Here is a 23,096-nt window from a genome sequence, read left to right as displayed (position 1 = left end):
ACACTGGTTGTGTGTATAATTTTATGTTTATGTTGCTACAAGAGTAGTGCTCTTCCATGGTCAATTGTTGAGTCTACATATAAAATTTATTTGTAAACAACTAGTCAGGGATGCTAAGAGCCAAGGAAGTAGGTTCTCTCTTCCCCCCTCTCCAGCATTAGTATAAATATCAACAAAATAATGAGAGACAGAGTTATACACTATTTTAGCTACAAGTATTTCATGTACAAAAATCCTATGTCTGCCAAGGAAGCAACAGCATATGCTGTGAGAAATTAATCCATATCCCTCATGAAAGCCAGGAGCTATGTCTCAAGATCATTATTAATGGAGACCTCTAATGAATAGGCCTTCCTTAAGAGGAAAACACACTTGATGATGATCTTAACAATTGATACCTGGTCTTGAACTTTAGGCTTTAAGGATATATCTTCCCTGCAGAATTAACTTATATGACCGGTATTTGTGTGCAACCACTAGAGTTGGCCTGGCCTATATAAGAGCTGCCACATTGCAAACCCTAATTCCAGGTCTGTGTCCATGCTGCTGGTGCCCTCTCCCAGGTGTAGCATTGCAACATCTGCAAGTGCATCCCATGGATCTTATGCAGCACTGAAGCTAAGCCCCTCTGAGTTCTGTGTCGGTGTTAAAGTGAGACAATTTGTCAATCCTTCTGGCATACCTACACAGAATGACCTTAACTTACAAACTTAGTAAGTAAAGTACTTGCAGTCTGGTGCACACTAGCATTTGGTCTATGGCCTTCATTCAAACAAGCAGCAAGGCATGGATTCAACTGAGAATGAGGATCTGTTCGAATTGATGGCATTAATACAACTCTCATTTCAGGAACAGGAAGCAGATGCAGGACAGGAGATGCAGTGGTGGATGATTAATCATCAGCTTTTTGCCAGAAGGCAAGGGCAGGTTGTTGCTGGGAGAATGCAACAGAAGACTATATGCAAACATAGTAAAGCAAAGACAGCTGATGCAGGCTTCAGTCATGTAACTTGATCTTGTAACTCATGTTAAGACAAACTACCTTGTCTTCACTACAATTTTATCTTAACTCAAATTAACACTTTTTTCCCCCGCAGTAGAGACAAGGCCTTATTCATCTATTCTGTTCTTGAACTATTGCAATGCACTCTATTGAAGGGGAAGGCTAACGTTGAAGGCACTTCAAAATGGAGATGTGTTGGGGTAAGCACATTAAACTAGTATTACATGAACTGCAAGGGGCTTTTGTCAGTTGCTTCTGCGTTAATTTAAGATATTTGTTCTAATCTATAAAAACCCTCTCATTTCTTCCCAAGTACTAAAATCTCTATGCACCCTACACTCACTGAAATTATATGAGAGGCAGTTGTTAAACACCTGCTGTGAATGCTTGAGAACTAGTGGATAGGCCATTTTTGGTGGAAGGTTCTAGGCTATGGCATAAGGTTCTTGAAAAGCACAAGGGGAAGCTGAATTTTTATAGCTTTCACATTCCCATGCAATGTCAAAGGGGAATAAGGTCCACATTCTAGTGGATGCTGTATAACAGAAAAGAAAATCTTTGCCATGGGAAACTTCAAACCTAAAAGGGTTATGGTATTACCTAGCAAATGGCTTATTATGAATAATTTTGTTGAATAGTCTATTAAGGAACATTTTTAACCCATGAAGTTGACATGGATTAAATCCATTTACTGTTAAATTATCACTCATTTTATTTAATGTGTGCTAACAGAGCTCTACAAAAATGAAATGCTAATTCATTGTTCCAGGGCAGGTAGGGTTTTTTTGTTTTGTTTTTTGTTTTTAACCCTTAACAGCTTTCAAAGCCCAGACCCACCCTTAGATGATCAGCTTTTAAAGTCAAAAGAGAAAACACTTTCTTAAAATGACTAGATAATACTTTAATCCTGTATAAATGAGGTTACTCCCACATAGGGTGACCAGATGTCCTGATTTTTGGGTTTTTCTTATATAGGCTCCTATTACCCCCCACCCCAGTCCAGATTTTTCACACTTGCTGTCTGGCCACCCTACTGTTTTTATGACAACAACCCCTAGTGCCTATTGCATGTGTCCTCATTTTCCAGTGACAGTACCCAAGCAAACAAACCGAACAGCCTGAGACACACACGGATACAAACAGGTATACAGATACACAGCTGCGAGCAGCGGCACCGGAGGCAGCAAACAGGGCGGCTAACAGGGGAGTTTGAGAGGGAGTTCGCAGGGGGAGGTAAGGGGGGAGGCAGGAGGGCACGGTGTGCTGTGTGCTCTGAGTCCACAGGCGCCGTGGGCAGGGAGCCCAGCAGGCATGAGCCAAGCAGCAGCAGCAGACAGAATGCAGATGGCTGCATGTGGAAGCTGTGGTATGTATATGGTCCTAGCAGGGGAGCCGGAACACAGGTATGTGTGTATGAAGTGTCGCCTGATAGTGTTACTGGAGGAAAAGATTAAGGGGCTAGAGATGCAGGTAGATACCCTGGTGGAGTTTAGGCGGGGGTTTGAGCAGCTGATGGAGGACAGGCAAGGAGGGGCTGAAGGAGAACGCCCTGCGGCGCAGGTAGAGGCAGAGGAGGGTGATAGGGGAATGGAAGGGGGAGAGCATGGGAGGTGGAACCATGTGACTGTCAGAAGCAGGCCAAGGAAAAGAAGGGCCAGTGAGGGGGGAATAGAACTCAGGAATAGGTTCGAGTGTTTGGATAGCGAGGTGGAGGGGCAGCAGGTGGCGGCTGAAGGTGGGAGAGTGAGGAAGAAGAGAAGAGCGGCTAGTCCAAGAGAGAGAGGGGAGGAGTTGATGGAGACAGCACCAATTCTGGGCCCCGGGAGGATTCAGGAAGGCATAAGGGGGAGCATTAGGGAAGATAGGAACAGGCTCAGGTCAGGACTAGAGGGATTAGAGACTGGATTACTAGATGGCACTGTTGCCAGGCGAAGGCAGGTGTATGTAATTGGAGACTCATTACTGAGGAGATTGGACAGGCCTGTGACCAGGGCGGACCCGGAGAACAGAAGGGTGTGCTGTCTCCCGGGCGCAAAGATACGCGATGTGGACCTGCGGTTGAAAAGGATCCTAAAAGGAGCAGGTAAGAACCCCTTGATAATCCTTCATGTAGGAACGAATGACACGGCTAAGTTCTCGTTAGAGAGAATCAAGGGAGATTATGCCAGGCTGGGGAAGACGCTCAAGGAGATAGAGGCTCAGATTATCTTTAGTGGGATTCTGCCCGTTCCGAGGGAAGGGCAGCAAAGGGCTGATAGGATTGTGAGAATAAATACTTGGCTAAGGGAGTGGTGCTATAAGGAGGGCTTTGGGATGTATGGCCACTGGGAGGCTTTTGGGGACAGACACCTGTTCTCGCGGGATGGGCTTCACCTGAGTAGGGAAGGAAATAGACTTCTGGGAGGGAGGCTGGCTCATCTTATCAAAAGAGCTTTAAACTAGGAAGTTTGGGGAGAAGGTTGGGAGATGCACAGTTAATCTCCACGCCAGATTCCAGTATGGAAAAGGTGAGTAAAATGAGAGGAGACATAGCCGGGGAGACGAGATTGGACATAGGAAGGACAGGGGGGACGGGCGCAAGGAGGCCCGCAACATATAGTGCTACTAATGGGAGACAGGCTAAACGACATACATTAGGGTGTTTATACACCAATGCGAGAAGCCTAGGTAATAAAATGGAGGAATTGGAGCTCTTGGTCCAAGAGCTGAAACCGGATATCGTAGGAATAACAGAAACGTGGTGGAATGACGGTCACGACTGGAACACAGGTATGGAGGGGTATACGCTGTTTAGGAAAGACCGGAACAAAGGTAAAGGTGGGGGGGTGGCATTGTATGTCAACAGTGAAATAAGCTGTAAAGAAATAATAGTGGATGGATTAGATAACACAGAGTCCGTCTGGGCAATACTCACACTGGGTAATAGGACTACTAGAGCCTCTCCGGGGATAGTGCTTGGAGTGTGCTATAGACCGCCGGGATCGACCCAGGATATGGATAAGGAACTATTTAATGTGTTTAGAGAAGTAATTACTAATCGAAACTGTGTAATTATGGGGGACTTTAACTTCCCGGATATAGATTGGGGCACAAACGCTAGTAGTAATAATAGGGCTCAGATGTTCCTAGATGTGCTTGCTGATCAATTCCTTCATCAAGTGGTAGCTGAACCGACAAGGGGGGAGGCCACTTTAGATTTGATTCTGGTAAGCAGTGAGGACCTCGTTGAGGAAGTGCTAGTGGGGGACAATTTGGGCTCCAGTGATCATGAGCTAATTCGGTTTAAAATACATGGGAGGAGTAACAGAATTAAGTCAAAGACTAGGGTTTATAATTTTAAAAAGGCCAATTTTAACAAATTAAGGGGACTGGTAAGGGAAGTGGATTGGGCAAACGTATTAAGGGATCTAAAGGCAGAAGAAGCCTGGGATTACTTCAAGTTAAAGATGCATGAGCTGTCGGAGGCCTGCATTCCAAAAAAGGGAAAAAGATTACAAAGCAGGAGATTTAGACCGAGCTGGATGAGCGACCGACTCAAAGGGGTGATTAGGAAAAAACAGAAAGCGTACAAAGAGTGGAAGAGGGGAGGGATTAGTAAAGAAACTTACCTTAGTGAAGTCCGAGAATGTAGAGATAGAGTGAGAAAGGCCAAAGGCCGTGTAGAGTTGGACCTAGCGAGGGGAATTAAAAGCAATAGTAAGAGGTTTTACAGCCACATAAATAGGAAGAAAGCAAAGAAAGAAGAAGTGGGACCGCTGAAGACTATTGCCGGAGAGGAGATTAAAGACAATCTAGGCATGGCGCAATATCTCAATGAATATTTTGCATCGGTGTTTAATGAGGCCAATGAAGGTATTAGGGATACTAGCACCACTACAGAGGGGCATTCGGGATGGGGGATTACCGTATTCGAGGTAGAAACAAAACTTGATTGCCTTAATGGGGCTAAGTCGGGAGGACCGGACGATCTTCATCCGAGAATATTGAAGGAATTGGCGCGGGAAATAGCAGGCCCGTTAGCGATAATATTTAATGAATCTGTAAACTCGGGGGTGGTCCCGTTAGACTGGAGAATAGCTAATGTGGTTCCTATTTTCAAGAAAGGGAAAAAAAGTGATCCGGGTAACTACAGGCCTGTTAGTTTAACATCTGTAGTGTGCAAGGTGTTAGAGAAAATTCTGAAAGAGAAACTAGTTGAGGACCTGGAGGTTAGTGGCAATTGCGATAAATTACAACATGGTTTTACGAAGGGCAGATCGTGCCAAACCAATCTGATCTCCTTCTTTGAGAAAGTAACGGATTTATTAGATAAGGGAAATGCGGTGGACCTAATATACCTGGATTTCAGTAAAGCGTTTGATACTGTACCCCATGAGGAATTATTGGTTAAACTGAAAAACATGGGGATCGATATGAAAATCCAGAGGTGGATAAGGAATTGGTTAATGGGGAGAATGCAGCGGGTCGTATTAAAGGGTGAACTGTCGGGTTGGAGGGAGGTTACTAGTGGAGTGCCTCAAGGTTCGGTTTTGGGACCCATTTTATTTAATCTATTTATAACTGACCTCGGGACCGATTGCAGGAGTGGGCTGATAAAGTTTGCGGATGATACGAAGGTGGGAGGCGTTGTAAATTCGGAGGAGGATAGGGATATCCTGCAGGGAGACTTGAATGAGCTTGTGAATTGGAGTATCAGAAATAGGATGAAATTTAATAGTAAAAAGTGTAAGGTAATGCATTTGGGGATGACTAATAACAATTTTAGTTACAAGATGGGGACGCATTGGTTAGAAGTAACGGAAGAGGAGAAGGACCTAGGGGTCCTCGTAGACCGCAGGATGACTATGAGTCGACAATGCGACGTGGCGGTGAAAAAAGCCAATGCTGTCTTGGGATGCATTAGGCGAGGTATATCTAGTAGGGATAAGGAGGTCCTGCTCCCGTTGTACAAGGCGCTGGTGAGACCTCACTTGGAGTACTGTGTGCAGTTCTGGTCTCCCATGTTTAAAAAAGATGAACTCAAACTGGAACGGGTGCAGAGAAGGGCCACTAGGATGATCAGAGGAATGGAAAACCTGTCGTATGAAAAGAGACTAGAGGAGCTTGGGTTGTTTAGTCTGACAAAGCGAAGGCTGAGGGGGGATATGATTGCTATCTTTAAATATATTAGAGGGATTAATACAAGGGAGGGAGAAGAATTATTCCAGCTTAGTACTAATGTGGATACGAGAACGAATGGATATAAACTGGCCGTGGGGAAGTTCAGGCTTGAAATTAGACGAAGGTTTTTGACCGTCAGAGGGGTGAAATATTGGAACGGCCTTCCGAGGGAAACGGTGGGGGCGACGGACCTGTCTGGTTTTAAGATTAAGTTAGATAAATTTATGGAGGGAATGGTTTAATGGTAAAACATAGTAGTCAAGGAAAACCAAACAATGGTAGGTAAATCGTATAATGGCTGACAGGGGTCAGGCTGGTGACTCTTGCCTATATGCTCGGGGTCTGACTGATCGCCATTTTTGGGGTCGGGAAGGAATTTTCCTCCAGGGCAGATTGGCCGAGCCTCTGGAGGTTTTTCGCCTTCCTCCGCAGCATGGGGCAGGGATCTCTAGCAGGAGGGTCTCTGCCGATTGAAGTCACCTAAAACAGGATTGGGGACTTCAACAGCAGAGTCCAGGGAAGGGGTAGGGACGGTTTTATGGCCTGCAGCATGCAGGGGGTCAGACTAGATGATCATAATGGTCCCTTCTGACCTTAAAGTCTATGAGTCTATGAGGTATACACCAAAGTTTATGATTTTTCTATTTACAAATATTTCAGCTAAGAAAGTTAAGAAAACTACCAATTATGGCTACAATGAGACATTCAGATATATATATTAACATTGTAGGCATAAGTAAAAACCTACAATTTAATTTCCTGGTGCTAAGTATGTCTTGCTTCCTCTGGGCCTTCACTCTGCACACTTCTAGAACTCAAGCAGAACCCTTGTGGTACAGTAGTGTGTAACAGCAGTTCTGCTTTGGGAGACTTCAGACAAATAGGGCAGTTCCATAAAAGTCAGAGCACACAAATTTTCAAAGTGGTAACTATACTCCAGCAGGAGACAGGTATTCCTGTAAAAAGGGGAATACAGAATTCATGCCACGCCACCCTCCCCCTCTTTGCTTTCATTAAGCCAACGCTTTCTATCAGGGGAAGGACAGTAGTCTCCCTGGAGCTCATCAAGGCTGCTTAGCAAAATAAGAATACAAGAATAGCCTTAAACTTCATTGTGCTGGCCCAACATTGGAACTCTCAACTTTGTTTACGCTGAGTCTCAAAACAAACACTTTTGTTACTACTGACAGAGATAACTTGGCATCTAAATTATACAAACCAAGCAGTTAACTCCCAAAGTCTCAAATGTCTATCAGGGAATACATTAATACATGTACAGCAAGCTCTTAGCCTTAGAGGATCTTATCAGTGTTCGTTAACAAGACACATTTAATGAGTTTGGACTACACTATTCTGTACATGAACTAAATGGGAGAAGCCCCACTGCTTAAGGCAGCGGTTCTCAACTTATTTACCATTGTGGGACCCACACATGCAGCTCTATGCACACACACACACCCTGTATGGCCCTGAGGATGTCACATGGGCCACAGTTGCGTGCTGATTGAGCCACAAGTGGCCTGCAGGTTGAGAACCAGTGGCTTAAGGTGCTGTGAACTCAGCAAACCCTTTAATATTGAAAGAGAACTCTCTCATATTTGTCAGAGATGATGAAGTTGAACAAGATGACTTTAAAAATCTATTCCAGATATAGTTTCTGTGGCAGATTATTTGGAACTGTATCATTTAATAATCAGTGTCTCAACTGTAAGACAAGACTGAGGAAGGAGCTTATAGTCTAAATAGACAAATTACACAAAAGTCAGATGTACTTGGGGAGCCAGGAGGAGACTCAAGCTATATTTATATTTGGAGTACTTTGCCAATATAAATCTGTTCTTACCAGTATTCCTATACCAGTAAAGTACTCCTAGTGTAGATGCACATCTATGCTGCCAAAACTGTACTTTCTACCAGTATATTAAGAAGTGCAGTTTTGCTAGTGTAACTGTCTACATTAGGAGCTTCTGCCAGTACAGCTGTGTCAGTCAAAGATTACATTACTTCAGACCCCTGTCTGACATAGCTGTGCTAGCAGAAGCTGATACCAATATAGCTTATTCTAGTTTGGGGAAGCAAGATGAGCTATACCGCTATAGTGTCTTTTATAGATAAGTGCATGTACACTAGACCTTTTACTGGCATAACTAGGTCAGGGGGAAATAAATCAGACTCCTTACTGACAGTTATTGCTAGTAACACTTCAAGTGTAGACAAGGTGTCAAAGTGCTCTTTAAATAGCAAACATGCATGACAACTTTTTCTAAACAGTGGTATATTTGTTGAAGTAATGAATTTTAAGGAGAGATGTAAATGGAAAGGGTTAACACCTAGTATATTCCAAATACACATAAAAAAAATACATAGAAATACCATTACCAAAATAAGTCCCTGTCTACACTATTAATGTGAGAACTACTACTATAAACTAAAAAAAAAAAAGTAATGATGAATGCATTAGTCATCTAAGGACCCATTAATTAGACCAGAAAGTTTTGCCAGAATGTAAGAGCAGTATAGGTTACTAACACAGCTATTGCACATGTTTGAGTCTGGTTTTGATCTTGGGGACTGGCAGGCAACTCCCACACCTTGAGCAACCTCACAAGAAAACCTAAGGGGAACATCAGTTTGCTTGAAACTCAGGAAGGCCCTCTTCCCAACAGGGGAGGGTTAATTGATAAGATGTTGCAACAAGATGCTGTTGCTTACTTATAAACACTAGTTCTCTTCCACCCATGGCAGACTCTACCAATAGGCCAAGGAACTTACACAAATTTGGTATTACCTCCAACAAGTTTATACCAATTTTCTTCCAAACCTCATTTAGCTGCAGTGCACTTGTTTGATATATTTTCTGATCATTCAAATATATAGTGGCTTTCATCTTTACAAATATGACAAGGCTAATTCTCAACACATAACTTGGAGGTAAATATTCTGATCCCCATTTACAGAATCTAAGATACATCTCAGCTTAAGGCCCAAAATTTATTTTAATTTTGGGTGCTCAAATCAAGACATATAGGGTACACTGCAATCTAAGTCCAAACTCATGCCCAAATCTGTAGAGGCTAACTTTTACAGGTGCTGAGAACCAGCAGCTCCCACTGCTTTGGTGGGAGCTGCCGGTGCTCAGCCTGGAAGTCAACCCCTAAGTGTCTCAAGTTTCAGAGTAGCAGCTGTCTTAGTCTGTATCTGCAAAAAGAACAGGAGTACTTGTGGCACCTTAGAGACTAACAAATTTATTAGAGCATAAGATTTCGTAGACTACAGCATCCGAAGAAGTGGGCTGTAGTCCACGAAAGCTTATGCTCTAATAAATTTGTTAGTCTCTAAGGTGCCACAAGTACTCCTGTTCTTTAAGTGTCTCAAGTTGATCACTCAAAGAGAGAGACAAGCAAAATTAGTGGGCATTTTGAAAATTTGTCCCAGAGTGATTTGCCCAAAGGAATGAGTGACAGAATTGAGACTAAGACTAGCATTTATTTGGGCGTGAGCTTTTCTGGGTAAAAAATCCACTTCAGAAGAAGTTCTTCAAAAGAAGTTTTTTTACCCAGGAAAGCTTATGCCCAAATAAGTCTGTTAGTCTTTAAAGTGCCACCAGATTCCAAATTGTTTTTGTGGATACAGACTAACATGGCTACCCCTCTGAGAATTGAGACTGGAGTTCCTGGCTTCAAGACCTGTGCTCAGACCACAAAGATGTTGGTGTCCATATTACAAGTGCTATCTTTATAACCAGCCAGCTCTCACCAAAGTCAGAGTAGGTAAAGCTCAATCTGACATCACAACGTGCAGCTGTGGCGGCGTTACTGTCCTCACACACAGGTGAAGAAGGTGACAAGTCAGGGAGGAGGGCAGCAGAGAGGAGACGCCTGGTGTTTACCCCCCTCCACGTTTTGCTGTTCCAATAGGGCAGGAAGGGGAAGAAAACTCAAGCGGTGGGTGCATCAGCTGGGCAAAAACGCAGCCCTGACTCCTCCTTATATGAGATACCGGAACAGTGGCGGCCCGCAGGGCAGTGAGGGCGTCTGACACCTGCCCCCCCTGAAGGGTTTCCGCCAGGGAAAGCCCCCGCCCCCCACACGAAGCCAGGCGAGCAGGAGCCCCAGAGCCGGGGCCCAATCCTGGGCGTTCGGGACCGCAGGATCGGGCCCACCGAGCAACTTCTTCTGGCCCTGGGAAGCCGGAGCCGCTCTCCGCCACCAGCCCTGTCCTGCCGCGCTGCCAGAACCCCTCCCCCCGCCACGTCCTCCCCTCCCCCGGCGAGTCACCGTTCAGCTCGGGGCAGCGGCGCGCGATAGGGGCAGCTTGGCAGCCCCCTGCCCGGGACCCAGACCCCGCTTCCCTGCCCACTCCCCGCCCGCCCCGCACTCACCACAGCCCCGGCCACGGCATGGACCAAGCTCTCGTAGGAGGACACCGCCGCCATGGCTGCTGCTCCTGCGGGGTCAGCCGCAAACTTCGCCGGCGACCGAGCGGGGCAGGAGTCAGCGGGCGAGAAGGGGAACCCCGCTCCCGCCGCCCCGTCCTCCCGCTCCATGGCTTCCCCCGCGCACGTGATCTCTGACCCCTCCCCTTCCAGGGGCCGGGCCAGCTGCCGCCAAACCCCGCCCACTCCAATCGCCGCGCCCAGCCAGGCGGCTCCTCGCGCGCCGCTCGCTTTGCTCTCTGGCCCGGCCTCACGCGCTGCTGAGCCGCTGAAGCGCCGGCTAAGGCTTCCCCTTCCGCCCTCGGGGTCACGCGGGCTTTCAAACAGGGTTGCAGCCGTTGGGCTCAACGGCCCGAGGGTGCGCAGGGAGAGCCAGGGGGGTTCCCCACGGTCCTGCTCCCACCGAGGGTAAAGGGAGGGACATCGCCCCCGCCTCTCACTGCGATACCCCCAGCAGGGGAGAGCAGCAGCCATTTTTGGGGACCGGCTCTCCCACAACTGCTGGGAGTCGCTTGAGCTCAGCTCCTGACTGCCCACAGGGCCAGGCTCCCCCGACTTAGCTCAGTCTCTGAAAGGGCTGCCCTCAGCAGACACAGACACAAGCCATGCTCAAAACAAATGTTGGTACCCTCTGAGCGATGCCTGCCCCAACTAGAAGTGCAACCAGCCCCAAAATTGCACCCCCCACAAGTTACCAACTCTCAATTTTATGATCTGCCACAATATGAAGTACTTCTTAAAAAGCCCTGCACTTGGAAGCTTATAGTTAGGTGGTATCTCAGGCTTTCATTTTAATTCTTGTGGTTGCAGAGAAGAGCTTGAAAAGCTGATCCAGGTGTGCTTTACTAGCTCGAAAAACAGAAGGCAAATAAGAGTATTAAACACAAAATGTTGGGTTTGGGGAGGGGGTTAGCCTATTCATTTAGGAGAAGGGGCAGATTCATGATTTTTAAGCATTTGGGTTTGGCAATGCTGAAAAAACGTTCCTGCCTTCAAGATCGGAAATTAGCTTGACCAGATTTACAGTGTCAAAGAACAGGCCACTTGTTGGAGAGCCAGGTAGGAGCAACAGTTTGTGGGATCCCTGTATAGGAGAGAGAGTTGTGGTATCAGTAAATGGGGAAGAAAGGGGAGGAAAAGGGTGCCAACTCCAGGTGTTCAAGAGTAATGAGTCAGGCTGAAAACATGAGATTTAAAAACAGTAGATGTAGGGTGTCTTATTTTGCTTTGTGTTTTTTAAACCTTTAGGATGCATGTGGTTCAGATTTTCTAGCTTTTCTCTGCAACCATGAGGACTAGATTTTTTTAAATGAAGCTGAGGTTTCATCTAATCACAAGCCTCCAGGAGCTGGAGCTTTAAGAGAAGCACCAATAAATAAGTTGGCAACACCAACTGGGTGCCTTTTCCTCCTTACTTTCAAGCCAGCCGATATTCCTTTTTGCCCATGACCACCTTCCCTGTTTAGAACAAGTTATAGTAAAGGGTGGGTTGAGAGAAAACGGCATTTATGCCTCTGTATTCCCTTTTGTGCTTTGTCCCTGTCCCAATACCTTTTCCATATTTTCTAGGCTGTATTTGCAAGCCCAGCTTGTTTATTTAAAAAAAGTGTTTCCTGTTTCAAGTCCTAAATTATTTCTTACTCTTGTAGTTTTGGCTCTCTCCTCTTGTTGCCTTCATCTACACTGTCTGGTCTTACGTTCCTCTTTATATCTTTCACACTTACTTTTTTGTCTATTCCTCCCCCCTTCTCTCCTACTCCCTTTCCCATTCCCTCCTTATCTTGCTCATTCTTACTGTTGTTTTTCCACCCTGGAACAATCTCCTTTTTGTCCTCCTTACCCTGACATGATCTAATACTCACCTCTGGCATGGAAAAGAGAAGCTTAGCCACTGGCCCATGCTGCATCAACAGACACAAATTACAAACAGAGCATCTATAGACTTACCATTTGCAACAACAGCTGGAGACAGAACAAATAATATTTCAAAGACATGACTATATTTATTTGGTGAGAATCAGCTTGCTTGAGGACTTGTGCAGTGCAGGGTTCACAGGGAGGGCTTGGAGGAGACATGGCAGCAGGACTGCACTATTGAACAGGCAATTTGGGAGGTGGTCCTTGAGGCTTTCATGCTTTTATCTGTTCCACTAGCTAGCAGCTTCCTCCGGTAAACCGATCCTGTGAGATGGGAGGAGAGGAAATAAAAGAATAGGACAAATTACTTTTTGTAGAATCAGCTAAACTGCTTGTACGTTTCTATTATCTCATGACCACCAACATTCCTCCAGGTTACATGGTCGCTCACTATTCTGCAATTGACTTGAAGTTTCTCCCTGACAATCAGTCTTTCCCCTCTTCTACCAAGGAAATGTCATTAAGGAACTTTAATAAAAGTTATTTACTTTACTTTTATATGACATTGCTTCTATTTTTATTTCCCATTTCTTTTTAGTCCATTTTCACTCTTCCCATCTCTTCATTCTCTCACGTGAATAACATTCTTCCTCACCCTCTCAATTTTCTTGAATTTTTTATACAGTATTTCTTAGCACCTTATCCAAACCTCCAAAATTCCCCTTGCTTGAGGGCTCATCATAACACTGCTGCTTCCCCACTTAGAACCAGGTCCAGGGTCACCCTTTAACCAAGAACAGAAAACCAAAACACACTCACAAAACAACTTCCTGTAGCACCCAGTTCTCCAGGCTGTATATCCAAAAAGAATCTTTAAGTTGCCTTCTGACAACTTGACAAGGTAGTTTAATCAAACAGTCAACCAAGATTTCCCCTCTTAGCAGAGTGACCCCAACCCTCCTTTGGCAGGGTGGCTATAATCCCAACCCTCCTTTGTCTAGAGGAATAAAGAGAAAGATCTAATCTGTCCCCAGCCTATGATCATTCCTGACTGGAAAGGAACTCTACTCTTTCCTAGTCCACTGCACTCCGAAACAACCTCCTCGCTCATGAGGTACAGCTGTTGGGATCCAGCATCTAGCCCTCTAATAGACCACAAGTGTTAGCTCCAATCTCTGAAGTCTGACTCCTCAGGCAGTCCCAATAAGAAGGGCTTTTCTCAGCCCAGTAAAGGGGTTTAAATCCTCTCAGGGTTAAGTTATAGATAGAATGGGTTTCACAAAAGGACTTCGATACCATGATGCTCACCATTACAACACCTAACTTTTAGAAACCTAGAAAAATCACAGGAACAACACTGTGGTCCACAAAGCTGAGTTAGGGGCCTAAGCTTCCTATATGCTTAAGAGAGAGAAGTGCTTAAGAATATGATCCACAAAAGCAAGCACTTTAGGCAGGGAGCTGCCTAAACTAGCCAGTGGGAGATGCTAAGGAGAGGGATATGTGCTAAACCCCACCACTCTCTCAGAGATAGGCACCTGAGTCCAGGCTGCAGAGAGGAAACATAGCTCAGCTTAGCATTCCACCAATTGGAACCCACTTCTTGGAGTCAGGAGGCTTAGATGCCTATGCTCTTTTTTGTGGGAATGGGTTAGGAACTTGCCTCATGCCACACGAAACAGTTGGAAGAGGAGGTGGTGCTTTTGACCAACTTAACACTTTTAGCCTAGTGATTAGAGTACTTGCCTGGGATGTGGGAGAGAGAGGATGAGTTCCCCCTTCTCTATCAGACCAGTCAAAAGGATATGAACAGGCAGGGCCAGCTCCAGCGTTTTTGCCGCCCCAAGCAGCGAAAAAAAAAACAAAAACAAAAACAAAAAAAAAGACGCGATTGGAGGCAGCTCTATTCTTTGGTGGCAGGCCTTTCCCTCTGAGAGGGACTGAGGGACATGCCACCCCTTTCAGTTGGGGACCCCAAACACCTGTTTGCTGCGCTGGTGCCTGGAGCCGGCCCTGTGAACAGGGCTCACCTAGCTACCACTGAGGCTTTGTCTACACTACAAAGTTTTGTCAGCAAAAGCTGCCTTTTGCTGACAAAACAGGGAAGGGGTACACGCTACAAAGCTACTTTTGGCGGCAAAACTCTGCTGTTTTGCTGACAAAATAAAACCACTTAAAGAAGAAGCATAAAGCTTTTTGTGGCAAAGTTAAAGCGACAAAGCATCAGTATAGACTGCTGTTTGTTTTGTCAACATAACTGGCTTCCACCAGTAGCCCACAATGCCTGTTGTGACCACTATGCTCACTGTTTTGATCTCCGCTGCCCGGTAGGTTTTCACCCCTCCCCTTTCAAAGCTCTGAGAAGTATCAGACAGCTGAGCATGTTGTTCTGCTCCAGGAACAAAGAGCAAATCATTAACATGGAATGCTCCTTTTCTGACCTGTTCTAGGAACACTGGTGGCTTGCTGGGGGACAGACGACAGGACTGCTGTGCTGCTTTGACATTCCTCAGCACAGAGAGCTCACAGAGCTGCTCAGGATGCTGCTCCCGGAACTCGGAAGGAATCACAGTACCGCAGGCAGAGTGGGCTGATTCGGGAGAGACTGCTGTGCCGAGCAGAGCTGGGGGGTGTCCCCCCTCCCTCTGCTTCAGGATAGGTCGGTCAGCCTGCTGTCTCCCCCGCTCCAGATACACCACTCCCCTCTCCCTCCTCAGTTGAAAAAGCACCTGACAATCTACTAGGATGCCCCTGGAATGATGGGATTGAGAAACCTGCATCATGTGACGCTGTACCTGCCCCATGAGGCATTGCAAACCCTTCCCAAAGCATCCTGCGGCCAGCTGCACAGTGGGATATTACCCACAGTGCACTGCTCTGTGTTGATACAAGAGTTGCTAGTGTAGATGCACTCTGCTGACGTGAGCTAGTGTGGACATGCAACAGCGGTTTTAATTAAAGTGCCTTTATTAAAGTGGCATAACTTTTGCTGACAAAACTTTGTAGTGTAGACAAGGCCTGATTTAAGGGATATTCTGATGTAGGACTCCCTCAATCTCTCCTGTTGAAGCTTATCCACAGTTAGGGTTGCCAGGTATCCGGTTTTCAACCGTAACACCCAGTTGAAAAGGGACCCTGACAGCTTCGGTCAGCACCGCTGACTGGGCCATTAAAAGTACAGGTGGCAGCACAGCAGGGATAAGGCAGGTTGGCTAAGACTGGGAATTGCAGACAATGGGAGCTGTGGGGGTGGTGCCTGTGGGTGGGGGCAGTGTGTGGAGCCCCCTGGTCGCTCCTCCACCTGGGAGCTGGAGAGACATGTTGCCACTTCCTGGGAGCTGCCTGAGGTCAGCACTGCCCAAAGCCCGCACCCCTCACCTCCTCCTGCACCCCAACCTCCTACCCCAGCCCTGAGCTCCCTCCCGCACTCCAACCTCCTGCCTAGGGTGACCATATTTCCCAAAGAGAAAACGGGTCACTGTGTGGGGCTAGCCTTCACCCCCCTCATCTTTCCCCCATGTGGGGCTGGTCTGAGCCATTTGTCTGAGCCTGCCCTCCCTACCCCCACCCTGCGAGGCTGGGGTCGCTGCTCGCCCAAGCCCTGCATACCCCCCACATGCAAGACTGGGGCTGCCCTCACTGTTCACTCAAGCTCTGCCTGCCCCCCACCCGAGCCCTGCCTTTGCTCCCTGCATGGGGCTGGCATCGCCGCTCACCCCTCGCATCTGACTTTTTTGACAAAAGTGGGCATTTGTCCCATTTGTTCTTGCTAACTGATCAAGGACAAATGCCCACTTTTGCCAAAAAAGTCAGGACAGTCAGAACACTGCTTAAAAAAGGGACTGTCCTCGCCAAAACAGGAAATATGGTCACCCTACCCCTGCCCCATTTCTGGCCCCACTCTGGAGCCTGCACCCCCAGCCCAGAACCTAGGGTGACCAGACAGCAAGTGTGAAAAATCGGGACAGGGGGTGGAGGGTAATAGGAACCTATTTAAGAAAAAGACCCAAAAATCAGGACTGTCCCTATAAAATCAGGACATCTGGTCACCCTACCAGAGACCCTCCCCACCCCAACCCTATGCCCCAGGTTGGAACCTCCTCCTGCATGTTAACTCCCTCCCAGAACCCATACCCCCCCCTCTTCCCCCAAGCCCCTCAACTCCATCCCCCAGCCAGGAGCCTCCTCCTGCACCCCAAACCCCTCATCCCTGGCCTCACCCCAGAGCCTACACCCCCAGCTGGAACCCTTACTTCCTCCCGCACTCCAACCCCCTGCCCCAGCCCAGTGAAAATGAGGGGGTGAGTGAGGGTGGGTGTGGGACAGCAAGGGACAAAAGGAGGGGAGATGGAGTGAGTGGGGGCAGGGCAAGGGTGTTAAATGTTCTGTAATTAGAAAGTTGACAACCCTACATGAGAAGTTTCCTCTGATGACACACCTGGCAGACTGTTTGAAGCTCCTATACCATGAGAAGTTTTCTTGCATCATTACCCAGGAGTGGAGTAAAATTCAGGCCGGTATAAACAGGATGCTGAACTAGAATGCAGCAGTATAGAACCTCCCCAGCTGTGTCTTTGCAACCCCAATCCCTTCCACCCATGGCAGCTGGACCTGTATTTCCAGGAGACGCTATAGATACGCTCAGGACTTAATATCAACACAGGCCATGCAGTGGATTTGTTTCCTAAACCAGTCTAAGTGTTGACTGCTTCTAAAAATGCTATCTTGCTTGAGAAAAAGCCAAGTTATGTGACTCCACAACTATGCTTGTCCCACTCCTGCAGCTCTTGGTTTGGAGTACTGTAATAATCCCTATTTTGCACATATGCAGCAGTATACACCACTATAAGTCACCACTTGCATGTTTAAAACATTTTCTTCCCTGCTTGGAATCGGTCTTGGACAGCATGTGCATGAGGGGAAGAGAGCAGAACGGGACAATTCTTTTGCCCTCAAAGTGAAGCAACAATATGCATTGCATAAAAAGTCCAGTCTCCAGCATGCAACATCTCCCACTCCAGCAAGAGAGTGGTCCCACACAGGTAAGGACAGCCCCCTTTTCTCATATTCTCCCACCCATAACACTAATGAGTCACTTTACTCAGCTGAGTTGATGCTGATTCCTCTGCTATATCCACTCCCATGAGTTCTTCTACCTCCTCCCTGAAGAGGGTCTGGGAGGGCTGGGTGAGGTGAGACAGACTATACCTAGAAGTGGTGAGCATCTGCTCTACCCTCAGCTGAGATTGGCCCCAGTTCCTCTGACTCAGCCCTTGATCACCCATGTACATTGCCCAGGACCCTTGAGATATCAAGGGGTATTCAGGAGCTCCATGCTTGAGGTACTGTTAATCTCCTGGTCCAACTCCTCATAGAACAGTGATATTCTAGGGGAGTTACCAGAACAAGAATTGTGGTCCTTTGCCCAGTAGTACAGGCTCTTCAGAGATTTTATGTTTCCCTGGCAGAGGTCTAATGTTGTGGATCCCTTTGTCAGCTTCCTTCCTGGAGATATCACCAAGACTTCTTTCTGGCCCCAGACAAAATCTTAGGTCTTGCTGGCCTCACACCACAGTCTCACAAAAACTATCAGCCTCAGGCCAACTAGTCACCCACTGGGAGTATGCTCTCCCAGAATACCAGGGTAGATTATTTTAATCAAGGCCATTTAAATCAGCAAACAGGAACCTTGATTTAAATATTTGATTTTAATCTTGTTTTGCATTTGTACTTATTTCCCTTAAGAAAAGTTGATTCTCATTGGGTGGTATCCATTAAAGTATGTTTTTTGCCATTAAGTATAACCTTCACACTAACTTTGGTGTTTCTTTTGACTGACCTACACATACATTGCATATATCTATACATATTTAAGCAGTTATATAATTTAATATGCATTTATCCAGATTTTTAATTTATATTTAGTATATTAGAAAATTGTGAATGAGGCATTTCTTATTTACTAGATTTTTTCCACTCATGATTTGCATTAAGCTGTATCTGGATGGAAATTGAAATTAAAATTAAATTAAAATTCACAAAGACAGCATTTTAAAATTGTTTATTATTTAAAACTTAATAAAAGGAAGCAACTGTGATTAGCTAGTTCAATTAATTGTTTCTGGTCACCCTATCCTTCAAGATTTTAGAACTAGTAGATCTCATCCTCTATTTTTATTCACAAATTGAGAGAAGAAAACAAGCTTTACTGGTTTTTCAACTCCCAACTAGTTTCTTAACTGGAATGAGCTAGTCACTGACCTAAACTAGTTGAATAAACTGAAATGAAGAAAATATTCGGTGTCTGCAGAAGAGGCTACTGCTGTCAAATGTTGTTTTAGCACTTCAGCAAGTTCTGGTTCCAGGTGCTTAGCACAGTGACTTCCACTAATTCAATAGTTTGACTTTCAAAGAAAGATCAGAAGCTACATGTACTCTTAATATTAGCTTAAATGTTGTTATAATAAATTCAAGCTTTAACATAGGTTGTCATAATTTCAATTCTAAAGAGGTTTCTCTTAAAAACAAAATTAATTTAAAATCAATCAGGTTTAAATAAAAATTTTTAAAGTGAATTTTTATCCACACTGCAAGATGTACCTGTTCAGATCAGAAGGCAATAAAAGTACTATATAAATATTACTAGTACAGAAAACTGCATGCAGAGGTGGGGTCTGAACACCAAAGCAGGCTATTTATACTGTCTGGAAGTAACTTCCGGTCCAAAACCAGGAAGTAGGTAGGTAGATAAAGGCCCCAGGACTTTTGGGAAGACAGCTGCAGGGGGGAAAGGGAGGGAGACTGTACTCAAGTGGACTCTATATGCATTCACACAGCATAGTAGCTTGAGAATCAGCAGCACCTGAGCTCAACCTATACTCCCTTAGGTTGCTTGATTTAAAGCACCATCACTCAAACCAGAAATGTTTGTATATGGACAGGAGCTGGGTTAGGGGCAACACTTGCACTATAATTTGAGTTAACTTTGCAGGGAAGACAAGCCCTTAGTCAAGCATTTAGTCCAAGCTGTATACAGTTTAATCAAACTGTGTGCTTACAGTAGGGTTTCCACTTAATGAACAAGTTTTCAGTTACAAAGCCAAGCCAAGAAACTTAATTTTTCAAAACCATACTTTATTATTATTATTTTTTTTAAAGGCAACTAGAAGTATTTCAGAACTATATTTCTTAAGCAAAAAAGAATTCACATCTCTTTCCATTTTGCAGGGTTATTAGTATGAGAAATAAAGCATTTGGTGTGTGTGATTTTTGCATCTGTTGTTGAGTTCCTAAACAAGTCCAGATTTAATTAAAAACAGTGACATCCATTATGGCTTAAGACACAGAACTACAAGATCACTGAACAGAAAAGCTTTCAGAAGACCCAAATGTGACCAAAAGCTAGTTATGATAAACTTTCCAACATGAGCAGGAGGCAAAGTTTAGTAAAGACAAACAAATGGAAGCAGCAAGAACAATACCAGCAAAGACACACGGTTCCAAAGATACCCATGCTGTAAATTCACAAAGTGTTAAAAAGTATGCGTCATCTGTGCCAACTAATCCACCTTCTCATATTTATCCCAAACCCCTAGAACCATGAATTGAATGGAAGTGTTGACCACTGGGACAGCATCATATTAAAAAAGAAAGTTAAAGATGGAAGACTGGGGTGTGCAATAGTAGGAAAGGACTTAACTGCTCTGACAAGAGGACAGAGACAAAAGTTGAAGACTTTGGCCAAGAGATTTAATCTATAAGCATATTAGGACTCAGACTCCCTCAGAACCCAGAGTTGCTCTATTGTGGGGTTTATTCTGCCTTTAACTAATAATAATAGCATTTTACACCCCATGTTCAGGATAGCTTGCCCACTTAAGGGGACAGAGGTGGTGGTAGGGATAAGTTTCCTTCCTTCTAATTTTCAAATGGTTGAAGCCTGGCAAGAGTTGCCTCATCAGAAAGAGTACAACTAGTTAAAGACCTGCCAATCACGGAAGGAAAGGAGTACACTGCTACAGACAATAGGGTGCTCTCCCTTATCCACCTGGACAGAGATAATACAACAGTATTATATAAATATGTTGGGCAAGAATATAGCAAGTAACCTACCTAACCTCAGTGGTATTTGCAATAAAATGTGTTTCATGCCAGAATGAGCAAAGGATAGCCACAGAGCAGGGGGCAATCCTAAGTTTTAAACATTGTTGGCAGTACTGCCAGAAGTTCCAGTGTATAAGTAGTTAGAATATTGGTGACCCTTATTGGTTTTGCTCTAACCACCATCTAAAGTCAGCCACACATCAACATGTAAAGCAAATAAAAGGGTGTGTAACAGTACCTGCAGACACCTCCTTCATCCAGTTAATACTTTAAAATAATTGTCCCCACCATACCCTCTTCTACAATTAGACCAATTTTCCTGTCCCAGATGGATAATACAGGACCCTGGTGTTACAATTCCTGCTTCTTTACTTGCTGGGGAAGTGAAAGCCAGGATGACAGTTTGATTTATAACTGCTTTTTGTTAAATCAGACTACCTATTGAAAGATTACAATCTATTAGAAGTCTTAATTCAAAGGAGACAGCATTTAATACTTGTAACAAATGGTTGCAACTCTGGGGTAGAGAGGGAGGATTGAAAGTGTATGTTACCGAGTATAATTTGAGTAACTAAACCAATCTTTGCAAAAAGTTTGATGCATGAGGCAGACGCTCTTTAGAGCACCCCAGTTCTCTTCATGAGAAGATTAGAGGTACAATGGTTTGTGTTATTGCAACACCTGCATTTGTTAAGTAATCAATTCTTTTTTCCATACACTTATGATTTTATTAAAAGGGAATTTATGGTTGACTTCCAAATTTGGCTGACAGTTTGCTGATGAGGTTCATGACCTTGGGGTTGTTCTGGTACTTGGACATGTTTGCTGGGTTCTGGGCAACATCTTGGAATGCGACCATAACTTCTGGATCCTGCAAAAGCAGAGGAAAGATGTTATTGTAGCTTTATTCCAATACAAAAAGCTTTAAAACATTTCAAGTAAATTTAGCACTAGACTGACAGCTCTGGAGATTAAAGCCAAAGGTAGGGACACTCCTTAAGTCTATCTAGCTGGGTCTTGGATGAGAGACCTCTAAAGAAAAATCCAGGTGATACAGGATGTGAAGCTGGCAATTCATTAGGTAGCATGTGAGTCAGTACTGAGCTAATGCCACAACAATGTGCAAGAGATACTATATTTTGGATGAGATGAAACTGAGTCTGACTTGAAGATATTACTGACACCATGTCACTTGACATGGGTAAGGATGTCAAGTTTGACAGTATTTGAATTTCCATGACTATGTTCTGACTGAATGTTCCCTCTGCAGTTTTATTTAGGTACACAGAATATCTCACTTTCTTTGCTGAAAAGTTCTTTAAGTATGTTATTAGACAAAATAAAACTCCTAGAAGTGGGAAAAGCAAAAATCTTCCATGTAAATTAAGATTACAAATACCACGCTTGTGCTTATGTAAAGTGTGTACTTCATAAAGGCACTGGTGCAGTATAAGAATCACACTGGAGGCCTCGATGAGGCACAGGAGCAGATTTTGGACCTTAACCGTGACCAAGAAATGAAAGCCATCTATTTTAATGTCCTAAAGACTCAGGTACTCTGGGGTGTAAAACCCGGAGCACAAGGAGTTTGAAATAAACGTGCAATCTAATGTCTTCATATTCCAAGGAGTTTGGAGTTAAAACACCCATATGAAGATGGCAAAGTTGGACAAAGTCGGTCTGCTTTATCAGCCTATTCAAGAGGTGTGCAGACTTTCCCAGGGCACGTCATCCAATCTCTCCCCCCAACTTCCACCTCAATGTGGAAGTGCGATTTAAAACTTTTGGGAAGTTTCGTAGTTCAATGATTCAACAGAACTTTCATATGCTAAACAGATTTTAGACCAATCAGTTCTATGTCTGAGGGCTATCTGCATGCTCAGTTTGACAATTCAAAGAGTCTGCCTTAGATTTTTCCCTTACAGCTGTAGGGATTTCCCTCAGATTTTCACCTTTGGGCTGAGATGGAGCACAGATTGTTTCAGCCCAAGAATAATGAGATAAAGTTATATATAAAAAAACAGGGAATTTTATTAGAAGCTACTTTGCTATTTTAACTAGTGTGTTTACTGCTGAAAAACAAGATTTTTATCTACACCAATTTTAGCTTCACTGCTTAGTATGGAGGAGTCATAACTAAGATATGTAAACTTTTCTGTACTGTGAGTGCAACAGCTTTGACATTTGCACTATTGGTCTAAGAGGCTCTTTTCACATTTAACTCTGTGGTGTGCTTCTGAATGATCTTACTGAGCATCTGGGCATGCACATATTACAGTCTGTGTGGCCATGAATGATATAGTTGGAAAGGCATTTCCATGATAAACCTCTTACACTTCAGCCATATCTGCACTAGACAACTGAACTGTTCTTAACTGAACTAGTGAGAACACCGGCTTAAATCCAAAAGCAGGAAGTGACAATGCCCAGATAAAGACAGTTATAAATACAAGAAAATAAAAATATGATAGCCACTCAAATGTAGCTTCAGAAAACAAACATTAGGCAAGCCACTTTCCTCCCTTCCCCTCAACACCC

The 23,096-nt window shown here is 44.7% G+C and overlaps 2 protein-coding genes and 1 long non-coding RNA gene across 4 annotated transcripts in view; all 3 read right to left on the bottom strand.

The window, feature by feature from the left end:
* The window catches only part of SLC25A17 (solute carrier family 25 member 17), a 59,683-nt gene extending 48,967 nt beyond the window's left edge, over positions 1-10,716 (bottom strand). For both annotated transcript variants that reach the window (XM_054031049.1, XM_054031056.1), the window contains exon 1: positions 10,545-10,716. In XM_054031049.1, coding sequence (XP_053887024.1) covers positions 10,545-10,709 — 165 coding nt within the window. In that variant the 5' untranslated portion in view covers positions 10,710-10,716. The remainder of the gene's footprint in view (positions 1-10,544) is intronic.
* A 1,860-nt stretch (positions 10,717-12,576) lies between these two features.
* LOC128838679 (uncharacterized) lies at positions 12,577-15,186 on the bottom strand. Its single transcript, XR_008445234.1, has 2 exons — positions 14,897-15,186; positions 12,577-12,779 (listed from the first exon to the last, which is right to left on the bottom strand). It is a non-coding gene; the product is annotated as an uncharacterized LOC128838679 (long non-coding RNA).
* Positions 15,187-19,568: 4,382 nt separating this feature from the next.
* The window catches only part of ST13 (ST13 Hsp70 interacting protein), a 44,507-nt gene continuing 40,979 nt past the window's right edge, over positions 19,569-23,096 (bottom strand). The window contains exon 12 of the mRNA XM_054031039.1: positions 19,569-21,429. Within this exon, the coding sequence (XP_053887014.1) occupies positions 21,301-21,429 (129 nt within the window). The 3' untranslated portion in view covers positions 19,569-21,300. The remainder of the gene's footprint in view (positions 21,430-23,096) is intronic.

The sequence above is a fragment of the Malaclemys terrapin genome, chromosome 1 (assembly GCF_027887155.1).
Source record: "Malaclemys terrapin pileata isolate rMalTer1 chromosome 1, rMalTer1.hap1, whole genome shotgun sequence".
Classification (NCBI taxonomy): Eukaryota; Metazoa; Chordata; order Testudines; family Emydidae; genus Malaclemys; species Malaclemys terrapin.
The sequence above is the reverse complement of the archived record's forward strand: the minus strand, read 5'-3'. Positions and strand labels throughout refer to the sequence as shown.